Source organism: Fukomys damarensis, unplaced genomic scaffold (genome assembly GCF_012274545.1).
Source record: "Fukomys damarensis isolate Sample0158 unplaced genomic scaffold, DMR_v1.0_HiC HiC_scaffold_19, whole genome shotgun sequence".
NCBI lineage: Eukaryota > Metazoa > Chordata > Mammalia > Rodentia > Bathyergidae > Fukomys > Fukomys damarensis.
This window is the reverse complement of record NW_022900931.1, coordinates 68,280,385-68,305,179: the sequence shown is the minus strand read 5'-3', so window position 1 is coordinate 68,305,179 and position 24,795 is coordinate 68,280,385. Positions and strand designations below refer to the sequence as shown.

General features: G+C 45.3%; 2 protein-coding genes across 4 annotated transcripts; both read right to left on the bottom strand.

Moving 5' to 3' along the window:
* Nucleotides 1-21,866, bottom strand: LOC104857137 (zinc finger protein 548-like). 3 transcript variants are annotated; one of them, XM_010616856.3, is made up of 5 exons: nucleotides 7,701-8,626; nucleotides 6,670-6,727; nucleotides 6,145-6,180; nucleotides 3,654-3,780; nucleotides 1-2,134 (listed from the first exon to the last, which is right to left on the bottom strand). In XM_010616856.3, exons 3-5 carry the CDS (start codon nucleotides 6,169-6,171, stop codon nucleotides 699-701), a joined length of 1,590 nt encoding a protein of 529 aa, XP_010615158.1. In that variant the 5' UTR covers nucleotides 6,172-6,180; nucleotides 6,670-6,727; nucleotides 7,701-8,626; the 3' UTR covers nucleotides 1-698. The 3 variants fall into 3 exon arrangements, with proteins under 3 accessions (XP_010615158.1, XP_019061985.1, XP_010615157.1); XM_019206440.2 differs by lacking the exons at nucleotides 6,670-6,727; nucleotides 7,701-8,626 and adding an exon at nucleotides 21,786-21,866; XM_010616855.3 differs by lacking the exon at nucleotides 6,670-6,727.
* Znf304 (zinc finger protein 304) lies at nucleotides 11,984-24,569 on the bottom strand. Its single transcript, XM_019206433.2, is given in 4 exon segments — nucleotides 11,984-14,916; nucleotides 14,919-15,464; nucleotides 21,786-21,912; nucleotides 24,241-24,569. Coding segments are annotated over 4 exon segments (1,845 nt in total). The 5' UTR covers nucleotides 24,271-24,569; the 3' UTR covers nucleotides 11,984-13,774.
* Between the last annotated feature and the right edge of the window lie 226 nt (nucleotides 24,570-24,795).

Sequence of the window (24,795 nt, the reverse complement as noted above, 5' to 3'; positions counted from 1 at the left end):
CAGGCTGGTCTCGAACTCACAGCGATCCTCCTGCCTCAGCCTCCCGAGTGCTGGGATTAAAGGCTTGCACCACTGCGCCCGGCTTACATTCTCTCCTTGATAGTTCCTGAATTATAAGTTTTTCTCTTCACACTGACTGGACCCGGAACTCTTCTGGTCTCTGAATATGCCTTGGAAATTGTTAAATCTAATCCGTCAGTAGATTTTTTACTTGTCCTCTGGTGGTTCAGTGCATGCATATACTGATTAGTACTCTGCTGAAGTTTTTGATTTTTAGACAGGGTCTTGCTATGTAGTTAAGGCTGGCCTTGAACTTACTATGTAGTCCAGGCTGGCCTCAAATGTGTAGCGTTTGAACTACCCAAGTATCCATTAACCAGAGACATATGGTATACATATACCATGGAATATTATTTCACTGAAAAAAAAGCAATAGATTTCTGACACATTACACATAAATGAACTTTAGACATAGTAAGCAAGCCTGTCATGAAAAGGCATACTGTATGACTTCATCCGTAAGATAGCAATAGGTGTCCAACTCTTAGTTACAAAGTAGAGTAGCAGTAGTCAGGGCCAATAGGGAAAGGAAATGAGGCATTCCTGTTTAAGGGGGATAGTTTTACTTCTGCAAGATAAGAAGCTCCGGAGATTAACTGCAGGTAAAATGGAAATTCAAAAAATGCTGTCCAGTTAAGTCAATGGTAAATTTTTTCCATGGTAAAATCTCTGTTTAATGAAGCTGCAGATGTACCTAAAGAATTCCTCACATTCACAGAGTACACCAGCCTCTCTTCATTATGGATTTTCTGGTGATGAACCAGGTGGGATTTTCGAATGAAGGCCTTCTGGCATTCACTGCATTCATAAGGTCTCTCTCCAGTATGGATCTTCTGGTGCTCAACAAGTATATGTTTGTGGCTAAAGGCTTTCCCACACTCCCTGCACTCATAAGGCCGTTCTCCAGTATGATTCCTCCAATGTTTAATGAGGTTGGAGTTGTACCGGAAGAATTTCCCACACTGACTACACTCATAAGGCCTCTCACCAGTGTGAACTCGATGATGTCTAATGAGCCTACAGTGGTACCTAAAGCATTTCCCACACTCACTGCACTTGTAAGGCCTTTCTCCAGTGTGATTTCTCCAATGTTTAACAAGGTTGGAGCTGTACCTAAAGAATTCCCCACATATGCTGCACTCATAAGGCCTTTCTCCACTGTGAATTCTCTGATGTCTAATGAGAGTGGAGTTGTACCTAAAAAACTTCCCACATTCACTGCACTTATAAGGCCTTTCTCCAGTGTGAACTCTTTGGTGTTTAATGAGAGTAGAACTGTCCATAAAGAATTTCCCACATACATTACACTCATAAGGCCTTTCTCCTGTGTGAACTCTCTGATGTCTAAAGAAGGTAGAGCTGTACCTAAAGAATTTCCCACAAATGTCACACGCATAAGGCCTTTCTCCAGTGTGAACCCTCTCATGTCTCATCAGTCTATAGTTGTACATAAATGCTTTTCCACATTCTCTACACTCGTAAGTCCTTTCTCCACTGTGAATACTCTGATGTTTCATGAAGTTGGCATTATACCTAAAGAATTTCCCACATTTGCTACACTGATAAGGCCTTTCTCCTGTGTGAGTTTTCTCATGCTCAACAAGTGAGTATTTACATCTGAAGGCTTTTCCACATTTACTGCATGTGTAATTGTGTCTGGCTGGAAGGGCTTCCCTGCCCTTGGTTTCCCTGTTGGACTTCCACGCACAGCAAGGGGCCTGGTGCTGGAGAAGGCACGAAGTAGCTGGCGATTCTTTCCACCCCTCCTTGCTTGGGAAAATTCTTTCTGCCACATGAACACAGTGGTTCTTCAAAAATCTCCAATTGTCCCTTCCGGAAAGATTCTGCTTAGGAGGCTGGTAAAGGTCTGCCTCATAAAGATACATCTTTTGTTCAGTTTGTGTTCTACTGTGTTCAGCTAGGCGCAGAATCTCTTTCAGGAGCGGGTCACATGTCTCCCTAGGCTGGGTCTTCTCAGTGGTTGACCCTAGCTTTGGAGTGGTAACCTGTGATGCTCCTACAGAAATTCCTTGCTCAGAAGGTGCCTCCTCATCCTTAGGTCCATGCCAGCAACCTGTAAGAAGAGAACATGCTAGTGAGGTACATGTTGACTTTGGTGGGAAAGGATCCTCATCCCAAATGTGTCACCTATCCATATTAAGTCCACGGGCTTCCTGCCAGGAGATGGATATAAAGCCATTAAGAGGAGGGCCTGGTATGCATAGAGCCTTGGTGATGAATAAGGACAAAAAGAGAGGTACAGCAGGGGAAATAGAAGCAGGCTCCCTATGCCACTCCTCTGCAAATACTTTCACCAGGCTTTGGCTGCTGGTGACTGGGGAGCAGTATACAGAAGGCTGTGTCCAGCTGGGCATGGTGGCACATGCCTCTAATCCCAGCACTCGAAGGTTGAGGCAGGAGCATCACTGTGAGTTCAAGACCAGTGTGGGCTACATAATGAGTTCAAGGCCAGCCTGACCTACATAGTGAGGGGAGGGAAGGGAGGGAGGGAGGGAGGAAGGGAAAAGAAGAAAGAAAGAAAGAAAGAAAAGGTGGTGTCCAGATGCAGAGATATCTAATTCTGACAGAGTCCAAGGACTACTGAGTGATACATGCATAGCTCACTGCACCATAAGCATAGACCATGTGTTAGAAGGCTCCGCCAAGGAAGCAATGGAGAGTATTGTGTGAGAGGTGAGGCCACAGAAGAGGAGGGTAAGATGTAGGACCAGGGGTAGACGTTTGTCTAAACAAATGACAGTGGGGAAGAAAAGCTAGAAAGGAGGTTTGCCACTGGTTTTGGCATCAAACAATGGCAGGTATAGGAAAGGTTCCCAATGTAAAAAAAAAAAACAAACTCTGATAGGATGCCCTTTCCTCCCAGTGATAAATGTAAATGTATTGTATACCTAAAATGTACCAATAAAAGAATTTAAGAGAAAAAAGAAAGATGCCCTTTCCCAACTCCCTGGCACCAGGACCATGCCTGCGAGTCCCTATTACAATCACTGGTATTCATATCCACTCTCCCAGGTACCCAGGACCTCTATCACTCAAACTGACTCGAATGGAAGTTGGAAGAGGTCATTCGAAGGGGAAAGACAGAGAAAGGTAGTGAAGAACATGTCCAGGGGACCACCCCATGGCATCCCACATGCTATAATCACAACATCACAGAAAAGTCCTGCAGAATCAATCCAGTGGCCCCCAACTGGTGACCACCAGGTCAGTGCAGATATTCCTGGCACAAGACACCAAAAATGTCAGTAAGAACAAGGGGACATCTAAAGCATGGACCTTCCACACATATGTACAGAATGACCTAGCTAGGGACAGGCAGGGCATTAGGGTCTCTTAGAGGAACTCAATGTTTCTGGCTCAAGTCTTTTTTTTGCAAGCCCTCAGAGCAGCAAGAGATGGGGCTGAATGGGGAGAGGGGTACAAAGCACAGAGCTCCACAGCTCCCATAATACACTACCAGGAAACCAGTGAAGAACTCTATGCCCTGGTCAGAATGTGGGAAGACAGAGCTGCCTTGGGTAACAAGGAAACCATAGCTCAACCAGGACGCTGAGTGGGTGTGAGGGCCTTACCTAGTGAAGACAAAAGTGCCAAGTTTTCCAGCATCACGTCACAGTACAGCAATCTCTGGGCCTCACTGAGGTGCCCCCATTCCTCCTGGGAGAAATAGACGGCCACATCCTCAAAGACTACACGGCCCTGCCACAATGAAGACAGGTCAGTAATGCACAGCTTGTTTTCTAACCATGCTTCTTCGATTTAGATTCATCTATTTGGCATCCAGTAACTAAAGAGCTAAACTAAGAGGTAGGTTTGTTCCATGACATGCACATATTCTGAATGACCTTCTCATCTAACTTTCACAGCCAAAGTCACTATTTTCCTTGTCCTAAATCAACACGGGGCAGGTACTGGACAACCAGGGCAGCTCCCATGCCCCCAGTATGCTAGAATTATTCAAAGCAGCCAAACTTAAAGCAGGCTGTCATGCTTTGCTTTGTCTTTACTGGGGCTCACAAGGGAAAGACATATATATCTCCTGCATTATGCCTCCTATCCAAGACAATTTTTTGTCATATGACCCTGTGTACATCCCCTTTGGAAAGTGTAAGGAATAAATAACTTTTTGTCACCGCTTTCACTCATATCCATAAACTGAAACCTCGCAAGTACAACCACTGCTACATTTTTCTCTCTCTAGGTTCTAAGTCCTTCTCCTCTACAACCATCCACTGCTCAATCTCCTCTACACCTTCCCCATGTGGAACAGAGATACCAGTCCTGGTGGAACTGTTGCCTTTTCTCTCATTTTCTTTGAGCCCTGAGTCTGGTACACAAGAAAAAAAGAAGAGAGGGGAGGGAGGGGAGGAAGCACAATCTAAACAAGAGGAGAGGAGAGGACAATCTAAACTGCAGGCTTGCTATGTATGCCAAACTCCAGCCCCTCTGGCCAGCCAATACTGTGGGCTCCTTCAGATCTTACTTCCCAGACAACCAAACTCCTTATGTGCCTGATCTCAGGGCCCAGAGTTAACCGTTCACACCCCTCTACCTGCACATCACTCTGAACACACCTCCATCACAGCCCACACGGTACACATTGCCATTACCTATCTGGCCACTCCACACATGGAAACCAGGTGCTACATGGCACATTTGATTCAGCCCCAGTCCTGACCCAGAACACCCAAGTACCCTAACATCAGGAGCAGCCCAAAACCCTGCTTTGAAGATCTCCCCCTCTGCCCTTTTTCTCACTTTAAAGCCGCCTAAACCTAGGCAGGGACCTCACTCCTAGCTGTTTCCAGCTTCTGCATCACACATCTTGTCCAAAAAAGTCAGGACTATTTGCTCATCAAAACCTCATGTAAGCCAGTTGTGGTGGGCACGCGCCTATAATCCCAGCACTACTGGAGAGGCTGAGGCAGGAGGATCGCTGTGAGTTCGAGACCAGCCTGGGCTACATAGTGAGTCCCAGGTCAGTCTCAACTACATAGTGAGACCCTGTTTCAAAAAAAACAAAAAACAAAAACACCTGGCATGTAAAGGCACAAGATCCCAGTAATGAATGTAACTGTACTGTCTACCTAGAATGTACCAATAAATCAAATTAAAAGGGGGGGGGGCAGGGATTTAGCTCAGTAGTTCTGGCACCTGCCTCACAAACACAAGGGCCTGAGTTCAATCCCAGGTACCAAAACAAAAACAACAACAACAAAAAAACCTCATATAAATCCCAGCTGCACTAAGCTCACCCACCACCAACACCTACCATCACCTCACCCTGATTAAGGGTTAGCAACACTGCAACTGGTGTCCTTTCCTCCACAGCATCCACATCCATGGTAACATAAGAGATGCTGTCTCCCAACTTCTACCCGCAGCTTCATTCTAGTCCACATGCCAGCCACAATACTGTGGATGTCTCTGACCAGAACTCCTTCACCAGGAATATCTGGAATATTTGTGGCATGGACAAAACTCAATCCTGCATTCCCTCTGAACGTTGTTCATATTGCTGACATCCCCCATCTTAATTGATAGAACATCTACCCACTCTTCCAAACAAGAAATCAGGAAGATATTCCTAATTCTATTTTCATCTCATCTCCCAAGCATCCTCACTTCTTACATCATAAAATGTGAACAATTTTAGTTCACAATACACTAAAAATCTAGGTCACACCACCGCCTACTTTTCCTTCACTCTTCTGTAGCCGAGATGAGGCCCAGAGCCTCATGGTCACTCTAGGCCTGGTGTCTATGTGCCTCTAGCCATCCTTCTTACAGCCTGCACTCCTACCACACATAGACTTTGTTTCCTCTGTCTTACTTCCAAGCATTTAAACGTTCTGGATCCTGTGCCTACAATGTTGGCATACTTTAACTCATCTGTGAAAAATGAGAACTACAAAATATAGGAAACAGCCCTATGGAACCAACTAGTCTTCATACATGAGAGGGAGAAGGACAAGTCTCAACACACCACCTTTCATTATACTGGGGTACAAAACCATCTTGGAGGTAACTAGAGTGGTATAAGGTAGGAAATCCTCTACTAACCTGTGTAGGATCCATTTCTGCCATCATCAGTGGACCCTGGGGAAGAGAGAGACCATGAGAAATATGCCACTATTAGAATATCACAGGCTGGACCACCACTTCTCTACTCTGCCTTAGAAAAAACTGATCTCAATCTGTCTGTATAAACAGCTCATCAAACTTCAGCACTTAAGAGCTTCTTAGCAGATCTACGGCTCTGGAAAAGAACTGAAAATAGAATTGAGAATATCCCGGAGACTCATCTGCAGAGGATAAGAATGGTTCCTACCTCACAAGGCTCATACAGGTAAAACAGCCTCACACGCTACATACCAGGTATTGCTAGTCATATTATGATTGTTTTGTATGTATTCAGTGCAAACGAAATAGTAAGACATTGAAATTGGGTGTATACTTTTAGCATTTTAAGATTTTACAGATCTCCCTTGATAAGCAAATAGAGGTGATGTCAAACCAATTATGAACTATTTGCAGAAATTTAACTTCCTAAGTAACTTCACATGTTACAAATGCGTACATACTTACTGGGACAGTGGTTAATTCGTATTTACATCAGTGTTTCATATGTCCTTAGGTTAATGAGCTGTAGGAAGGACGTGAACAGGTAGGTCAGCTACTAGTCCTTTCTGCAACCAGACCTGCTCTGGCTCTGAAAGGAGCTTGCCAAGGTCTCTTGGTTACAATACTAAATCATCCCCTCTTGCCCTGAGATGTAGTGGAGGAAAAAGCAGTGGCTTGGTCGGGAATCCATTTACTCCACTACTCTGGATGATTTTTCTCTTGTTCCACAGACAGTGGCCTTGAGGATCAGGCAAGCTTGCAGGTGGTAAACCTAAACAGCCTTACACCTATCTTTTTCCTAGCCCAGTTTTTCACCATATCCAGGCCTCGTTTTCTACATTCATGAGCCAAAACCCTTCCTCTGCCAGGTCTTAGCCGTTTTGGAAGATTAGAGTTGTGAACAAAAAAAATCTCAGTCGCTGTCTCTCTAAAATACCATTTCTCCAACAGGATTCAGATGTTGGCTTGGGAGCCAGTGGCTTATTATTCTTGCAGTCATATTTGATGCATTAGGAAATCCTCTGGACTCTTATCTTTCAAGTCTATTCAGCATCTCATCACACTGCTCCTCCACTGCCATCACTCTGGTCCAGACCCAAGCCTAAGTATTTCAGCAGGTCAACTGCAGTGGTCTCTCCAACAGCCTTCCTGCCTTAATTCCCTATCCTGCTTTCCCCAACTATCAATTTCTAACTCGGGACACACCCTCCTATTCGCCCTCCAGAGCTTCCAGATGTTATGGATGTCATTCAGATGAGACTCCACCAACCGCTCTTTCTCGCAGCTAACCAATATCCCGCATCTCCGGGCTGCTGGACTACGTAGCACCTGCAGCCTTCACGCAAGCCGGTCCATGAGGAGGGGCATCTCCCACGCCTTATCGCTACGATCAGTGAACCCCCACAAGACCCTTCAGTCCTGCACACAGGCCCTGACCTGAGGAGCCCCTCCGAGCTTAGCATTCGGGATGGAGCGGCCGGGGTCGCAGCACCCACCTGCGCCAAGCTTATGGGTGCGGCTTCCGCCAACCGAGCCCGAGGGGGGAACCCGAGCGGGGATACAAGAGTAAAGGTACTGCCGTCGCCAGACCGGCTCAGCTGAGCGTCATCCCCTCCTCTGGGCACTGGGAATCAAACCGCTTCTCCTGGCCTTCCGCTCTGTCATTTCAGTAACAGCAAAACACTCCCTAAACTTAACATTTTAAGAAACCACGGGACAACCAAGATGGCTCCAGGAGGACACCGGAAGCCCCGCCCCTCACGGAGCGCAGGCACCTGAACGACCCCGCCAAAGCCCCCATTGGCTCAGTCGTCGTCTCGCGCACCACAGGGACTTCTGGGTAACGAAGTCTCCCCGCCGCTCCAGAAGGGGCTCCGCAGCCTCCTAACTCCTTAGTTCGGAAAGGCCTAGGGCGCCAGGGCGGTATCGGGGAAGTGGCGTTCCAGAGCTCCAAAGACCAGAGGGTGGCTAGCTTCCTCTTAAAGGCAACGTACACGCATTTCCTTGGACTGACGTTTAGGATATTCACGGAAATGTTAAGAGACCCATGGTTTCGGCCTCTGTGAGGCAGGGTGAGCTCTCAAAGGCCACACACATCTAAAGGGATACATACACCTTGGGAAGGCACTCAGGGTCTCCTAATAGATGTTACCTGTCCATCGTCCTGCTACTTTTGAAATATATAGAGAGAGCTAAGCTTCAGAGGTTTGGACCGTCCTTCTGGCAGCGCACATGATTAACATGAGTGAGGCCCTAGGATTGATCCTCAGCACCAACAATAAAATAATAACAAAAAACACTAATAATCTTCAGTATGTGTATGACAGAAGACTACAGGCAATGAAATGAGAAGAAGGGATGATAGGTTGCCCTGAAATACACTGAAAGGGTGAAAATGCGTCTTTCATTCCAGAGAAACATCTTTTTTCCTGGCTGTATAGTCAGTCACTGTTTTCCTAGCCTGGAAAAACAATTTCACTCAAATAATATTACTTCTCGGCTAAGATATTTACCAGTTGTTTTAATCTCAAAGTAAAAATTACAGCACCTTGATCACATGCAATTTCCTGCCAAGACACTGAGTGTCATTTAGCACGAGCATATATGCAGAGGGAATCATCTTTAAGAAAAAATGAAACCCCATAATTTCATTTTCTTGCTGAGAAGTGATTTATCATCCCATTTGTAACTGCAATGCTGTCTACACAGGGAACCGAAATTATCCATGAAAAATGCTGAAATACAAATTGTCAAGAGCTATTTATAAAGATCCTGTAGTTATCCAGAAACATACTTAGGAAACAGATCTGTGACACGTGGGGGAAACAGTTAAGATCTCAGGAAGTTTGAAAGAGACAGCTAAGTCCAAGTGAGAGAATGAAGCTGAACCCACGGCTGTACTGGAACTGTCGCCACACTCATGCCTTTCACTCCAAGACTTGCCACAAAGGTAGAAATGAAGAGGGAAGCGGTACAGGGCTGTGTCACAGAATGTGCAGAGAGCACACAGAGTTTCAGGCACAACAGCAGAGGCATGGGATGCGTTGTGAATCAAGTTATCAGCTGCTCTGCATATGTACAGCATTGTTGCACGTGTTCTTAAGCGTATTTGTCTATTTGATATTCATCAATCACAGGGATAAACAGCCAAATTTGTTCACCTTTCTTGAATATTGCCTGAGTGCAGAAAACTCTTCATCAGAATCCTTTAAACCGCAGCCCCTAATACATAAACGTTGCTTTCCTGCGCAGTGGGACTATCCACACATACCCTCAGGACTACAGCCCTGATTACTCTCCTCTGCCCTCTCTTCCCTTCCGTCTCCACATGCAGTCCCTTCCACGGGCTTCCTCACTCCGTGTATACTTCCAGTGTGTGTTTCTCCTTTTTTTTTTTTTTTTTTGGTTTTTTGAGACACGGTCTCACTATGTAGTTGAGATTGACCTGGAACTAACTCTGCAGCCCAGGCTGGTCTCGAACTCACAGTGATCCTCCTGCCTCAGCCTCCCGAGTGCTAGGATTATAGGCGTGCACCACCATACCCGGCTTGTTTCTCCAATTACTGAAGGAGAGTCCTTGATCTGAAAGACACTAAACAATAAGACACTAATGGAAATGGTAAAGAGAGAAAAATTGGGAATTAGGACAGTAGTGGACAGGCAGAATATAGGAACTATATTTTCTGCTGAATAGCTCAGTAAATTGAAAAATGAAGCATGAAAGCATTTAATTATTCAGCATATTTTTCCTAGAGAAATGAATACACTACCATGTAACAACTTGGTTACAGGTGGACATTATTAAAAAAAAAAAAAAAAACTAAGGAATTCCATGACTCTTTTAAAATGTGCCTTACTGGAATTAAGATAGGGAGCATAATTTAGTCATCAGTTTTGAAGTTACACTGGGCCTGGAGAGTGGACTCTGTGAGGCCATTTCTTCTCTTACATCTCTGGAAAGACCTGATCTTTCTTGATGCAATTTTCCCCATGAATCCTTGTTCCTCACAGTCAATTATTCTACCACTCACCAGCCACTACTGTAAAGGATTCTGTAAGTTTTGTATCAGCACTCTCCCCCACACACCTTCTTCCTTCTCTCCCTTCTTGGCTCAAGACGTGACCAATACACACACCCACCATGACATTTCACATCTAGTAGAGGCCCAAACCAACAGAGATGCCTGACCATGGACACGAACCTCCAGAACGCTTCACAAAATAAACCTCTACTTTACTCAGAACGACTTTACATCAACCATTTTGTTATAGTGGCGTAAAGCTAATAAAAACATGGAAAAGAAAACCCATGGAAGAAAAACTGGGTAAGATAGACCTGATTAAAAACTTCTCTGTTGAGGATACACGCCTAAGTGAAATAAATAAGTCACACCTGTGTAAATACTGACTAGTTTCTCTGGGGTGAAAAACTATAACAGTATATAAGATCCTAATGAGATAATTGACATGTGAAATAGGAAGAAAAGGGCTAAAGGTATAGGGAAAGTGGGAAGGGTAGGGGAAAGGTAATAAGGGAAAAGAAAAAAAATATGAAAAAATGGAAATAAAGTGTTTGTAAATGGGGAGGGGAAGAGGAAGTGAAGGGAGGGCAGGGACAAGGGGAAAAAATAAGAACCAAGACCTGTCGTGCTGGGCATGGTGCTGCGCGCCTGTAATCCCAGCACTCGGGAGGCTGAAGCAGGAAGATCACTGTGAGTTCGAGACCAGCCTGGGCTACATAGTGAGTTCCAGGTCAGTCTCCACTACATAGTGAGACCCTGTCTCAAAAAAAATAAAAACAAAAACAAAAACAAAAAAACAAGACCTGTCATGTAAAGGTACAAGATCCCAATAATGAATGTAACTGTACTGTATACCTAAAATGTACCAATAAACTCAATTGGGAAAAAAAAAAAACTTCTCTGCAAGACACTTTAAAAAGAATATGAAAAGATGTCATCACCTGTCATTAGGCAATGGCAAACTAAAGCAACAATGACATAACAACCATATATCTGAGTGGCTAAAATCTGAAACTGTCATCTATTGCTGGTTCAAAGTGATATAGTCACTTTAAAAGACAGCTTATGATCATAAATATACTCATAATACATAATCCAGCAAATCGGACTCCCTGGCAGGTAACTGAAAAGTTTAAAAGTTGTCCACACAGAAACTGCACACATGTTTGGAGTAGATTTATTCATAATCGCCAAATCTTGAAAGCAGCTGATACGACTTTCAATCAGTGAATAGATTAAAAAGTGCCATATCAATGCAATAAAATATTAGTCTCTCATAACTTGAACACAAATATTTATAGCAGCTTTTTTATAATAGTAAAAAATTGGAAACAATCCAAAAATCTATTAAAAACTGAATGGATTTTAACTGTGGTATACAATGGAATACTGTTCACAAATATAAATTAACAAACTATTGGTTCACGCAACAATATGAATTACTCTTTTTTTTTGTTTGTTTTGGTACCAGGGATTGAACTCGGGTCCTTGCGCTTGCAAGGCAGGCCACCGAAATAGTAAAAAATTGGAAACAATCCAAAAATCTATTAAAAACTGAATGGATTTTAACTGTGGTATACAATGGAATACTGTTCACAAATATAAATTAACAAACTATTGGTTCACGCAACAATATGAATTACTCTTTTTTTTTGTTTGTTTTGGTACCAGGGATTGAACTCGGGTCCTTGCGCTTGCAAGGCAGGCCACCGAACCGCTGAGCTAAATCCCCGGCCCTGGATTAATCTTGAAATAGTGATGATTAATGAAAAAAGCTAGAGTTCTCAACCTCAAAAGAGTACATACCCTGGTTTCTTTTTTTATATAAAATGCCTCTAATTGTTTGTAAATGTGGGAGGAATAAGAAAGACCGGTGCAGCTATAGAGACACAAGGAATCTTATGTTTCTGTTGATACATTCATTATCTTGACTAGGGCAATTTCAAGTGTACACACAGGCTGAAAGAGTGCACATCTTATAATTTACCTATTTGTAGTGTAGTGAGTGTTAATCATTATCTCAATAAAGCTGCTAAGAGCTAAATATTCAAGCTGAGTATGGAAAATCATCTACAACTCCTCATGGAAAGTCAGATGTGCCAACTTCTTTGGCTGTACTGTATCCCTCTCTCAATTTAGGAGAGTGACCTTTGCCTCAGTCTGACCAAAACGTGGAGAACAATAAAGCTTGTATCCACTTCAGTTTCCAGGAGTGAAGGTGAGATCTGGGAGCACCGTGCCTCTTCTGAGTCAGAGAAGCAGGAATGATGCCTTAAGGTCAACACCCACAGAGCTACAAAAATCCACAAACCTTTTCTACTCTCACAGTAGCTGTGGCCCCAGGAAACAGCAATGTCTGGAGCCTTTGAGAATTTCTGTACATCCTCATCCCACACAGCCATAATTACATGGACATTGTGGAAAGTCTTGTCTAAAGGACGAATCAAGGTTTGCCAGAGTCACCCCTACTGTTATTTCATTGTTTCTGTACCAGTGATTCTCACCTTGCTGTGTAGGTCTTACAACCCATGGCACTTGCCTATGGTACTCTGGATATAAGAGACTGGCTCCTGTACAGGTCTAGGAGACAGTAATCCCTCAACAGTGTTAGGGACTATGTGACACTTAGGGAGTCAACTCATGTTGCTTCCAGAAACGTGGGAGATTTTCACACCAGCTATACCTTCCTCAGAATGAACATTGGGCTCACAAGAGATCTTTGCATTCAAGTCAGAGAATTAGGCACAAAAAGCTCTTCAGTCTTTTCTAGCAGGCCTACAACAGTGTACATTAAGCCAAACTAGACTGAGAACTCTTCATGGCCAACCTGTGATCAAGAAAATAAAATTTGTGCCACAAAAGGTACTCCTCCCTCACATTGGCAGACTACTTTTTTCTCAGTCCACTCTACGTAGTACATAGAACCAAGAGGAAAGGATGACATAATATATAACATTTACGACGTATAAACTGCATCAAGGAATAGGCAGTTTACAAGGCTGGGTGACTTGGATGACTACTGTGTTCATGGTCAACAATGCCAGTGGGGAATCTTTCCTGGAAATCCCCAGCAGACCCTAGCTCAGATCCTTCATGCCAGAGCTAAATCATGGCCACTCAGAACCTAGCCTGAGAAAGGAAATGAGGACCCTCAGTGGGCTCAGAATATTCATGATTCCTACAGGGAACAGAAGATGGAGCAGATGTCTGCCGTCACTGAGCAAACAGAGGGCTCAACACACACAGCTGGCAGCATATGATGGCTTCCACCACAGGCACTGGCAGTGACGTAACTGCCAAGAGCCCTGAGTGGTACTGAGAGTCTGACGCATCTCGTGACAACTTCCCACATATGTGGTGCTTACTGGAGTCTCCCCAGGATGGATGTAAAAAGGGCCAAATTCACCTGTGAGGTTGTCTCCAGAGGGCATGCAGAGCTTTCTTCTAGTGAGCCAGAAAGAGGAAATGGTGACTTTTCTGCATTCATGGGCCTTTCTCTTGTCACTTATTTTATGCAAAACAAGTTAAAGAGAAGCAGCTAAGGATCACTAAAACTGCGTGTGAGGCCTATCTCCAAGGTGAACTCTGTGGTGACGCACAAGACGGGAGCTCCTGCTGTAGGTCTTCCCACATGCATCGCAGACGTAAGGCTTTTCTCCAGTGTGAACACGCTGATGGAGAATGAGGCCAGAGTTGCGACTAAAGAATTTCCCACATTCACCGCGCTCATAAGGCCTTGCTCCGGTGTGAGCTTTCTTGTGTTGAACAAGGTGAGAGCTACTAATGTAGGCTTTCCCACACTCACTGCACACATAAGGCCTTGCTCCAGTGTGAACTCTCTGGTGCAGAATTAGGCTGGAGTTGTGACTAAAGCACTTCCCACACTCACTGCACTCATAAGGCTTTGCCCCAGTGTGAACTCTCTGGTGTACAAGAAGGTTGGAGCTATGTCTGAATAACTTCCCACATTCACCACACTCATAAGGCCTTTCTCCAGCGTGGATTTTCTGGTGTTTCACAAGGGTGTCCTTACGGCTGAAGGCCTTCCCACACTGGCTGCATTCATAAGGCCTCACTCCAGTGTGAATTATCTGGTGCTGAACAAGTATGTCTTTGCAGCTGAAAGCTTTCCCACACTTGCCGCACATGTAAGACCTTGCTCCTGTGTGAACTCGCTGATGTTTAATGAGGCTGGATTTATGGCTAAAGAATTTCCCACATTCAGAGCACTCATAAGGCCTTGCCCCAGTATGAATTCTCCAGTGCTCAATAAGGTGGGAGGTTTGGCTAAAGAATTTCCCACATTCGCTACATTTGTAAGGCCTCTCTCCAGTGTGAAATCTCTGGTGTTGAACAAGTGTGTCTTTACGGCTGAAAGCTTTGCCACACTCGCTGCACTTAAAAGGCCTCTCTCCAGTATGAACTCTCTGGTGCTGAACAAATGTGTCTATACGGAGGAAAGTCTTTCCACATTCCCTGCACGTGTAATGTCTTTTTCCAGTGTGACAATTCTGGTGCATTTTGAGGTAAGACAGGTGAATGAAGGTCTTTCCACATACATGAGCTCTTTCTCCACTGTGAATTTCTCTGTGACTGAAAAGACTTAACTTCTGTTCAAACACATTTCCACATGGTAGGCACCTAAAGGTACTTGACTCAGTCTGAGTTGTCTGGCTGTCATGAACAGAAGAGTATTTAGAAAGCCTTTTCCATCATTGCTGCAATTGAAAATCATCTGTCCATCGTGGTCTTCCTGGGGTTGGCCAACCATGGAGCTGGCTGGGACAGACTCCATCCACTCATTCTTTCTCTGTGCAATCGTTTCACTGTGTGGGGTCTGGGGTTGGAAGAGGCCAGCGTTGTCCAGCAAGTCAGTCCCTGCCTCCCTGCACACAACGGGTATCCCTGACACATGGGCTGTACAGCTCTTTACAAATGAGGCCAGTCCATCATTTCTTCCAAAGGGAATGTTTCCACAATGCCACTTCTGGTGATGGTAAAAGTTTGCACTGAGTGAAAATCCTCTCCCATGTGGCTCGCACATGTGCAGTTTCTGAATAGCATACGAGCCCTGGTATTCACCTAGGGGCAAAATGGCTTTCAAGAGTATATCATACATCTCACATGGGTGGGCTTTTTGGAAGAAAAGACCTGACTCAGTTCTGATCTGTGACGTTTTTTGTACAGATATGCTCTGCTCAGAACATGCCTCCTCATTGCCTGCTTCACACCGACAACCTGAAAGCAAAGAAATCTGGTGAAGAGCGTGTTGATCCGCGGGGAAGCAGAAGCACTATCATAATGAGAGAGTGTGCGGGCCTGCTGGAAGGCTGAGGAAGCCAGGATCCGTGTAAGGAAGGGCCGGTTTTCAGCACTGGATCTGTACAGATCTCAGGAAAGAGGAACTCTATGACAGGCAGAGGAAAGGTGTCTAATTCACTCCTCTGCTAAAGGGATACTGCAGCCGTGGGCTGCTGGAGTCAAGTGAGCTCTGTGCAGAAGGATGTGTCAAGGCCAAAAAGACTCAAGATGGCTCTGGACCACTCAAGCTGAATCCCAGCATTCTGCCCCTCAGAATTGAATCTTACAATCTCTTCCTCAATGTGCCCTGAGCCCAAGAGGGGTTTTAGCACTGTGTAGGTGACGTGGCATGAGGCTGTTTGTCCAGCGTGTGAACAGAATCCACAGCCACAGCAGAAGTTTGAGCACAAAAAGAGACACAGACTCATTATGCAAATGAAAATGACAAGGAGCCCCCAAAACCAAACCAACAGCCTAGTAGATCCTTACAGGAGGGACAGGGCCACACAAAGCATTAACTCAGGCTTGTTAACCAACAGGTTCCAGGAAAAACGGCAAAAGATGCTAACTATGAACAGAAAAATAAATGTCTAGCAGGAACTTATAAAAGTAAACTTGTACCATCCAACAGGACAGCACCAGAACTGCAGCAGATGGGCCCCAGGCAGTAAAGCAGGTCACACATGGTGAACAGGACAAGACTCTTCAGTGATTCCAAAAGAAATGGCCACATGGCATCCACACAAGAGGCTGAGAGCAGACCCCAGGGTGCTCCCTTTAGCCCACTCAGCATAGTTCACAGCCACAGGTCCAGAGTCCAATAGGACCAACAGTGCTAGATGGGCCACAGCCTCCTCACACTGCACTAAGAAACAACCAATTGTGGGGAGGGTGAAGAGAGTGAAAATTACTGAGCCTCTACTTAATTGTCCCCTCCTCTGAATTTAATGCTTGCAGTTTGCAAACAAGCAGCACTCTCTCTGTATCAACTCTGGCATTAGGACATAAGGTGTGGGCATGTATTGTGCTTATTAGGACAGGGTCCAGAGCCCTCAGGTGCTCATGAACAGCCGGTGTGCCAGCTCTGGGTAAGCTGGACTTGCCAAATGGGACCCATATCTGTTGTTTTAATAGCTTTTCATTTTCTCTACCATCCAGCTTCCTGAGGGCTACAGCACAGTGGGAAGTGTCATGATACAGCCTGTGAAGGGCCGGACCCTGGAGAGCAGGTCCAGTGAAATGGGAGCCTGGGCACAGCTTCACCATACAGGTACTTGTACAACCCAACCACTCAAGGCCTTACAGAGTGGCAGTGTGGTTAGTTTTCTTGCTGGGAAAGGCATGCACAAGTCCTGTAGCTTTACCTACATAGGTCAGAGCATATTTATGCCCTGTTATTGTTTCCAAAGGGCCAATTTAATCAATCCACCAGTTCCATAAGGGCTATACAGCCAGATCTGTTCCTTTTTGTGGGTGAAATGACAGGGACAGAGGTGTGAGTACACCTGACATAGGGCTGCAGCTGCCAAGAAGCCATTCCATTTCAGAGCAGCTTTGCCCTTGGCTATGGCCCACCCTACAATAGCACTTTTCTGTCCACAGCCCCGGCCAGGGAGGAGGCCTGCACCTCAGTCGAGCATCCGCCTGTGTCTTTCCAGGCAGCACATGCTACACAGTCACTTTTGTCCTTGGTTCATCCAGAGGTTCCCAATCTGTCCCCATGCTGTGGCTTCCCAGAAAAGCTTTCAAGCTGTAGACATAGTCTTGCCACAGTGCACCCACGGTGTGAGGTCCCTGCACAGTGCCCAGTTTTCAGCACAGCCCGGGCCATGGCTGCAGCCACTGCCTGCAGCTCTGACCACTGATGCTTGGATTTCCTCCCATAATCAGATGGCAGCAGAGGTGGGTTCTGCCACAGCACAGTCCAATACATGGGCTCCTCCTGCTGGACCCATCTGTCACGAAGAGTCTTTAGGTGTGGGTGCCACCCGCTCCTGTACTTATGAGATCAAATGTCCTGGGACAGCCAATGGCAGCTCACTGATAGCAAGGCCAACACCATCACAGTTTGGGAGCTAATAAACTATTGGAGAGGACATTGCATTGTTGTAAATATTCAATGCCATTCATTTGGAGTAGGAGCCTGTAACTGTGGATTGAGGCTGGTGAAACTGGCTCTGCATCCCTTTCTAGGTAGGCCAGTTTGCATTGTGACTGGCAAAGTACTAGTCAGTTATTCCACCTGTACAATGTACAAAACTGCTCATCTAAACGGGTGTTTCTAGCATTAGATCCCTTCTACAGCCGTGACTGTAAACATAGAAGTTAGTTTTGTCCTTGCTTTTTCACGGGGAAGCCCAACTCATGCTATCTGGGGCACTGGTGACATCTAATTGCGTTGTCACACCTGACAGAGGTGTCCAGAGCGTACACCTGGGCTCTCACAATCCTTGCCTTTTCAAATGCTTCCTGCTGAGGCCCATTCCAGTCACATGTGACTCTTCTTAATTAGCCAATACAGTGGGAATGGACTAGAGTCAGACAAGGAACGAATGCCTGCAAATAATCCAGGACCACAGAAAAGCCTGTCCACCTTTACCACACGGAGATGGGAAGGTTTGCCCTTGATCTTGCATTTTCCCTGGAATCACATGGTCTTGCCCAGACCACCAGACCACTCTAAGGAACTTCTCATCCCATTGGGGTGGACAGCACATTCCCTCATGTGAGTGCAGAGTGGATCTGGTCAGTCCGGTTAAGGGCACAACCTGCACTAGTCAGCTTAATATCATTAATGTCATGGAACCAGACAAAAGGAGTAGGAAGTGAGGACAGAGAGAGGTCCCAAACCACTATGCCAGAACAAAGAGGACCGCGTGGACTCCCTGAGACACTACTTGGAATGTCCACTGTCCTCCCTCTTGAGGGAATGTGAGTTGGTTTAAACTGGTTTGTAATCAAAGGCTGGAAAAGACATTAGCCAGCTCCAGGCAGTGTGCACACAGCCAGAGGAGGCAATTTTCCCCAGGGCCTGAGTAATGTTAGGTAGGTTTCATTTTATTTAGCTCCCTGTGATTGACAGTCATTCTCCAAGCCCCATCTGACTTCTTCGTCAGCCAGACAGGTACTGGGGGGACTGTGACCTAGTCATAAAATTCCAACCCATTCTAATTCTTTTATCATTTCTCCAATCTCAGCAAGCCCACTGGGCAATTTAAACTGTCTTCTAGTTACTACCCTCATTGGAACATGAAGGCTAACAGAATCCCGTTCTGCTTTGTACCTCAAGGCTCCCTCTCCTACCTGAAGATGAGCTGAAATTCCTCATGAGGTCTGCAATGTCTTTCCAGCTACAGTAACCATCCCTAAAATGTCTCCAGGGGCCAGGGAGATCAGTACCACACGCAGAACGGGATGTGTTCCCAATTCCCAGATGCAACAATACTACCTTCACTCTGGCCTTACCCTGGAATCTATCAATAACTTCCCAGGGTTGCTGTGAATTAGCACACATTCAGCACTTGTATCTACCACAACAATGTTTTCTCCTTGGTATTGAAGAACAATTCCATTATCTTCCCGAATAAGACCTAACTGGAAAATAAGCTCTAGCATGATGTTTTTCAGGATTATTTGTAATATAAGCCTCAACCCAAAAATAAGCCCCAGTTAAGATCATCAGCCAGACTGATGCATTTAGTACATTCATTTCAACATACGATGGGGGTATTGAATTATAAAATATTAATATATAATTGAATATAAATATTGACCTTAACACTTTAAATAAATAATATAAAATATAATAAGTATTTCTAAATACCCAAGCAGGCACCTTTGGATGAGAGGTAAACACCTACCTAAACAGATGAACTTGAGACTTATTGCCAAACGACCAATCACAGTACAGACACAACACATGAATAATGTGCAGGACTGATAACAAATGGATGTGACTGTGTCTAATACAAATCTTCACAATTTGATATGCCACATGTTGTAACAGATGTACTTAATGCACTTGTGTGAAATAAAGAAACACTTTCTGAATTTCTGCCTACAATTTTTTGTTGCTTTTGCGTGGACCATCATTCTCAACTATCATCATTTATATTGCTACTCCTGTTCCGGAGGTCTTCAATTAACACTTGATTTAGTGGAAACTTTGTGACGCTCAGCCTGCAAGAGGTCATGACTTGGGTAAAGAATTCATGGGATAAAATCACTGACAGCTGTGTTGCCAATGGACCATGAGCAGGTTCTAAGGATAAAAAGTGCTCATTTAAGGAGAGCTTTTTTGCTGGACATAAGAGATTAGGGCCACTGGTTCTATAGGAAATGGAGTCGCAAGAAATTTAGGCCAAAATTCTGGATTTGGAGATGATGGCAATGTTCCAGAATGTTATGACAATGTTTCAGAAGATGACATAATCATACTTGAATAAATGTAGATTTATGTGCATGAATAAATAAATTTATATTGTTATACATGAATAAATGTAGATTGTCATACATGGAAAAAATAAAAGAAATTCCCTGAAAAGAAGCCCTCGTGCAGCTTTTGCAGCAAAAATTAATATAAAACCCAGTCTTATTTTAGGGGAAATACAGTAAGTAATGCATTGTTTTTGAGGCCCCTACTCATCCATTATATCCCTTATTCTGGGGCAACTGTGGTCCCACTCCTGAGGTAATCCACTCAGTACTGACAGCAACTCTAGAGAGCAGGACTTCCTCAACCTTCTACAGGAGGAGGAGGGAAAAAAAAAGGTTGGAATTGTTGGGAGTTTCAATTGCTTCCGTAAGTCTACCAAAACTGCATGATGTTCTCTATTGTTTCCTTGGGCAAAAAGACGCCTCCTTCCTCTTAACCATTTTCATGGGTTTCTGTCTGATTTGTAAGCTGTTCTACAAATACCCACTGCCAGTGTATGAGAACTGGCCGCAAGGTGCTAAGAGAATGACAGAGACACATCTGCTAGGGCAGAGAACAGAGTTTATTAGGGACAGCAGGAAAACCAGTAAGAAGAACCTGTGACCTGGGCCTAAGAGGAGCTTTTATTAGGGTCAGAACAAAAGCGACTTCACCCAAGCCCAAATGTATGTGGCTTCTCTCCAGGAAGCAGCAAAGACATTATTCACATTCCCAGCACTGACAGTAACCAAGTCAGGTCACAAAGCTCCACATACCACTCCAGCGATTTTGCTTATTTTATTGTGCTAGGAGGAGAAACTGAACAAAACACAAAAGGGCTATGTGGGTGCAATGTTCACCAGTGGCTATTACTCAAGATCCCAGATCAACTTGAATCCACATAAATATTCATTCCCCAGGAAATATCGGAGAAAATAAGCATAAAACCTGGGAAATACAAGTGTCAGCCATGAAGATGGTACCAGAGAGTGAGTCTTCAAGCTCTGTAGAATCCATTGATAATGTTGAAAAATCCTATTACCCACTCCTTACCATTTCCTACAAGGCTTTGGGAAAGTCTGGTGGGGACGACTCAGGAAGGGAGAGGACACTGCACACAGCCCAACTCTAGACTCACAGCACCTACTCTGGGAATTCAAGAGAGGGAGGAGTAACAGCGTAGTTCAATGGAATAGCACTTGTGGAGCGTGGGTAGGGTCCTGCATTTGGCAATTGGAAACACACACAAGAAAGAAAAAACAGGAAGGGAGAGAAGGGTCACAGACTTGGCTGGACATCAACAGCTATCCCTGGGGATGGCAGCGGATCGAACCCCACCAAAGAAAAGGGAGTAAGTGTGGCAGCCTGTGGATGGTAACCTCAAAGACAGGCACCAGGGATCCTACCTCCTCCTACTCCCTGATTACAGACTGCACTGATTGACTCATATCTAAGAAACGAGATGTGGAAAAAGTAAATGGAATGTCACTTTTAAGATTAAGCCACAACCTGAGCTTTTTTCCTGGGCACTCTCCTGCTTACTTACTCAAGCACGTTAGCTGAAAAGATAACCAGACCAGGACTGAGAGAGGCCTCTGGCCATCCACACTAAGGAGTTGACGATGCTCAAGCTTGTGAGTAGACTCTTCCCAAAACAGGACTCAGATAACACATCTCTGGCTCCGTTGAATGGAAGTGTGAAAGCTCTGAACCAAGAGCACCCACACAAACTGTGACCAGAGATTTAAGTGCTTCAATTGAGAGATAATAATCTCTATTATTTTAAGCCATTAAGCTTTGGATAACTTGCCAACTAGAGATAGAAACCTAAGAAAGGGTCTTACCCAGTGTGGCCACAAGTGCAAAGTTCTCCAGCATCACATCACGGTAAAGGAATCGCTGAGCCTCCTCAAGAAGCTCCCATTCCTCCTGGGAGAAGTACACGAACACATCCTCAAAGGTCACGTGGCCCTAGAAAGACAGTGACAGTTGAGCCTATGAGCAGCACATCTCCCCAAAGCCACGATTCAACACAACTGCAGGCAACCCCAGCTCAGCCTCTTCCCAAAATTTCCAAATCAGAGATGAGGGCGGGCCTTAGCACCACTAGTGCCTGCTGTCTCCTTATGTCTCTCTCTACCGTGTCCAGCCTTCAGAGGAACCAAGCAAGTGCAAGGGGAGGTGCTGCCTAAACTCTGTCTGTCATGAAGGGTCCCAAATACTCTCCTACCAACCAGTTATGCAAGTTTGTCCAGAAGATGCCTGCCAGACACAACCAAACCCAGCTGAGCTTTGTCTCAGAAGCCATCAATACTAGGGTCATGAGGACGTCAGTGTACACTCCTCCCAACATGCACTTCACTCTTAGGACCACACTTCCCTCGTCTCTAAACCACTAGCAACACTGACAAACTCTTGGCCCATACTAAACCCTTCTCCGAATAGGCCACTATGCACACAGTTACAGAAATAGTCACCTGTCTTTACAACAGGCCCACAGCCACCTAAGTACCAAAAGAACAGAACCAGTTCCCCTTTCTCTCTTTCATCTTTCTTACCGACAAATGACACATCATCTTGACACTCCCATAGCTCTATGCTACACCCTATTTGTGGAGTCTTCTTTTGAATTTCTTCAAAAGAATCACTCACCAGAGTGAAAAACCTTGATATATAGTGTGTCAACAAAAGGTTGTCTAAGCCAGGTGTGGTGGCGCATGCCTGTAAACCCAGAACTCGGGAGGTGAAGGCAGGAGGATTGCTGTGAGTTCAAGACCAGCCTGGGCTACATAGTGAGTTCCAGGTCAGTCTCAACTACATAGTGAGACCCTGTCTCCAAAAACAAACAAACAGGGTCGGGGATTTAGCTCAGCGGTTCGGTGGCCTGCCTTGCAATTGCAAGGACCCGAGTTCAATGCCCGGTACCAAAAAAAAAACCAAACAAACAAACAAACAAACAAAAGGGTGTCTGGACGTTCCTCAACAAAACAGCACCTATCTGCTTCCTAACAAAACCACTAAAATCACGCCAGCCAGGAACTTGTCCATCTCAATTGATGGCACTTCCGTCATTCCACCAGCTAAGGCACTACAAATAAACAAGAAAAACCTTGGAGTCATCCACAATTCTTCACATTTTTTTCCATCACATCACAAAATACGGTCTCCCCACTTGAAAAATGGATATTAAACTTCTATTATTTCCACTTCACACCTCTGGTGGTGGAGACAGACTAGGACAACAAGATTGTAATAGGTTCGTTGCCAATGTCCAGTCTGTTCTCAACCTCATAGACAGGGAAGACTCTGGATGTGGGAATCAAATCATCTCCCTCCAAATCTGCTCCTAATCTTCCATAATTTTCACCACACTCAGAATATAGGTTCTGTTTTTCAGTCTGCCATTCCTGCCTATTGTCTATCCCTGCTTTGCTTCCCACAGACAAAATTAAGCCCTCTGGTTTCTTCAGTGCTACAAACTCCATCTTACAGCATTTACATATGTCAGTTTCTAGGGCTAATGAACTCTACCATTCCTCATCCATTGGAGCCAAGAAAGGGAACATCTCCGTATAACTCTGCCCTGGACTCAGGACACTGAGCTAGAAGAGACCAGACCCTCTTTGTAGACCCCTAGACTCAAGTGGAGAGAGAACCTTCAGCCTACGAGTGCCAGGATACCAAGGTCTCCTCAGAAAAATTTGTCAGCCTATTTAAAGACCATATAAAACACATTCGTTTCACTTCTGCAACTGGCCACCCACCATCAGCACTGTGCAGTAGACTCCTGTGTACCCACAGCCAAAACTCCCAGTATCCCCACTCTACAGCTAGGGAAATCCTATTAAGAACTGCGTCAGAAGGGATGTGGATTTAGCTCAGTAGTTCTACCGCCTTCCTTGCAAGCACAAGGACCCGAGTTCGATTCCTGGTACCAAAAACAAAACAAACAAACAAGAACTGCGTCAGAGCAACTCCATCTCTCCAGTGAAACTTTCATGGCTTCCATCACCCTCAGAAATAAACCCTAGCTTTTCAAGCAGTTATAGGCCAGGCCATGAACTGCTGTTTTCTTTTCTCATCAGACTAGAGACTGGCAGTACCTGTAACAGTCCTAATTTACTCTGATGGCCAAGGGTTCATACATTTGTGCCCTTGAAGCTCTTCCACATCCCGTCCCATGGATCTTGGAAACTCGAAGAAGTTTATATTCAAGGAGAAAAGGAAAAAGTCGAGGCACACAACACACACGAACCCCTAAGTCTGGGACAGTGAGGGCCTGAAGGACCCTCTATTCACCTGAGCCCTGTCCATCCTCGCGGTCGCCATCAGAGGTGGAACCGGCGGTGAGAAGCGGAGGCGCACAGGATGTTTCCCGAAGGCTCGGCCGAACTCCACTTCTGCGCGCGAGAAGCGCAGAGGACAGGTGCCCAGGCCTCGGGAAAAGCGCAGCCTGGCGGACACAGCCCAGCGAGGCTACCCTGCTGCAGTGAAGGACCCGGGCCACAGACACACGGAGAAAGGGTCTAGCTCTTACAATCCTTGCTTCCAGGCTCACAGGAGATCGGCAGCAAGGGTCACCACTTGTGCAGGTGTTCCTGGCCTGTGCAGACAGACTGGACGCAGAAAGAAACGTCACAGGCCCACGCCGGAAGTCCCTCCCTTCCGCCAGGAGAGACAGGACATGCCCGGCTCTGGGCCGTGATTGGCTAAAGGCTTGCGCGTAGCGTTATGGGTAATATAGTTGGTTGCTTGACGGTTACCCAGGCGGTGGGTAACCTCCTGGTTATTCGGGTCGCCCACCCCCTGTACCTCCGATAAAGCAGAAAAAGAAAAAGAGATAATGAAATACCA

Bases quoted from the DNA above. Each gene is read 5' to 3' on its own strand.
- LOC104857137 (XM_019206440.2), bottom strand. From the start codon at position 6,171: ATGATGGCAGAAATGGATCCTACACAG. The intron at 3,781-6,144 runs GTTAGTAGAGGA...TCATTGTGGCAG, and splicing joins CAGAAATGGATCCTACACAG to GGCCGTGTAGTCTTTGAGGA. The intron at 2,135-3,653 runs GTAAGGCCCTCA...CTCTTCTTACAG, and splicing joins GGCACTTTTGTCTTCACTAG to GTTGCTGGCATGGACCTAAG.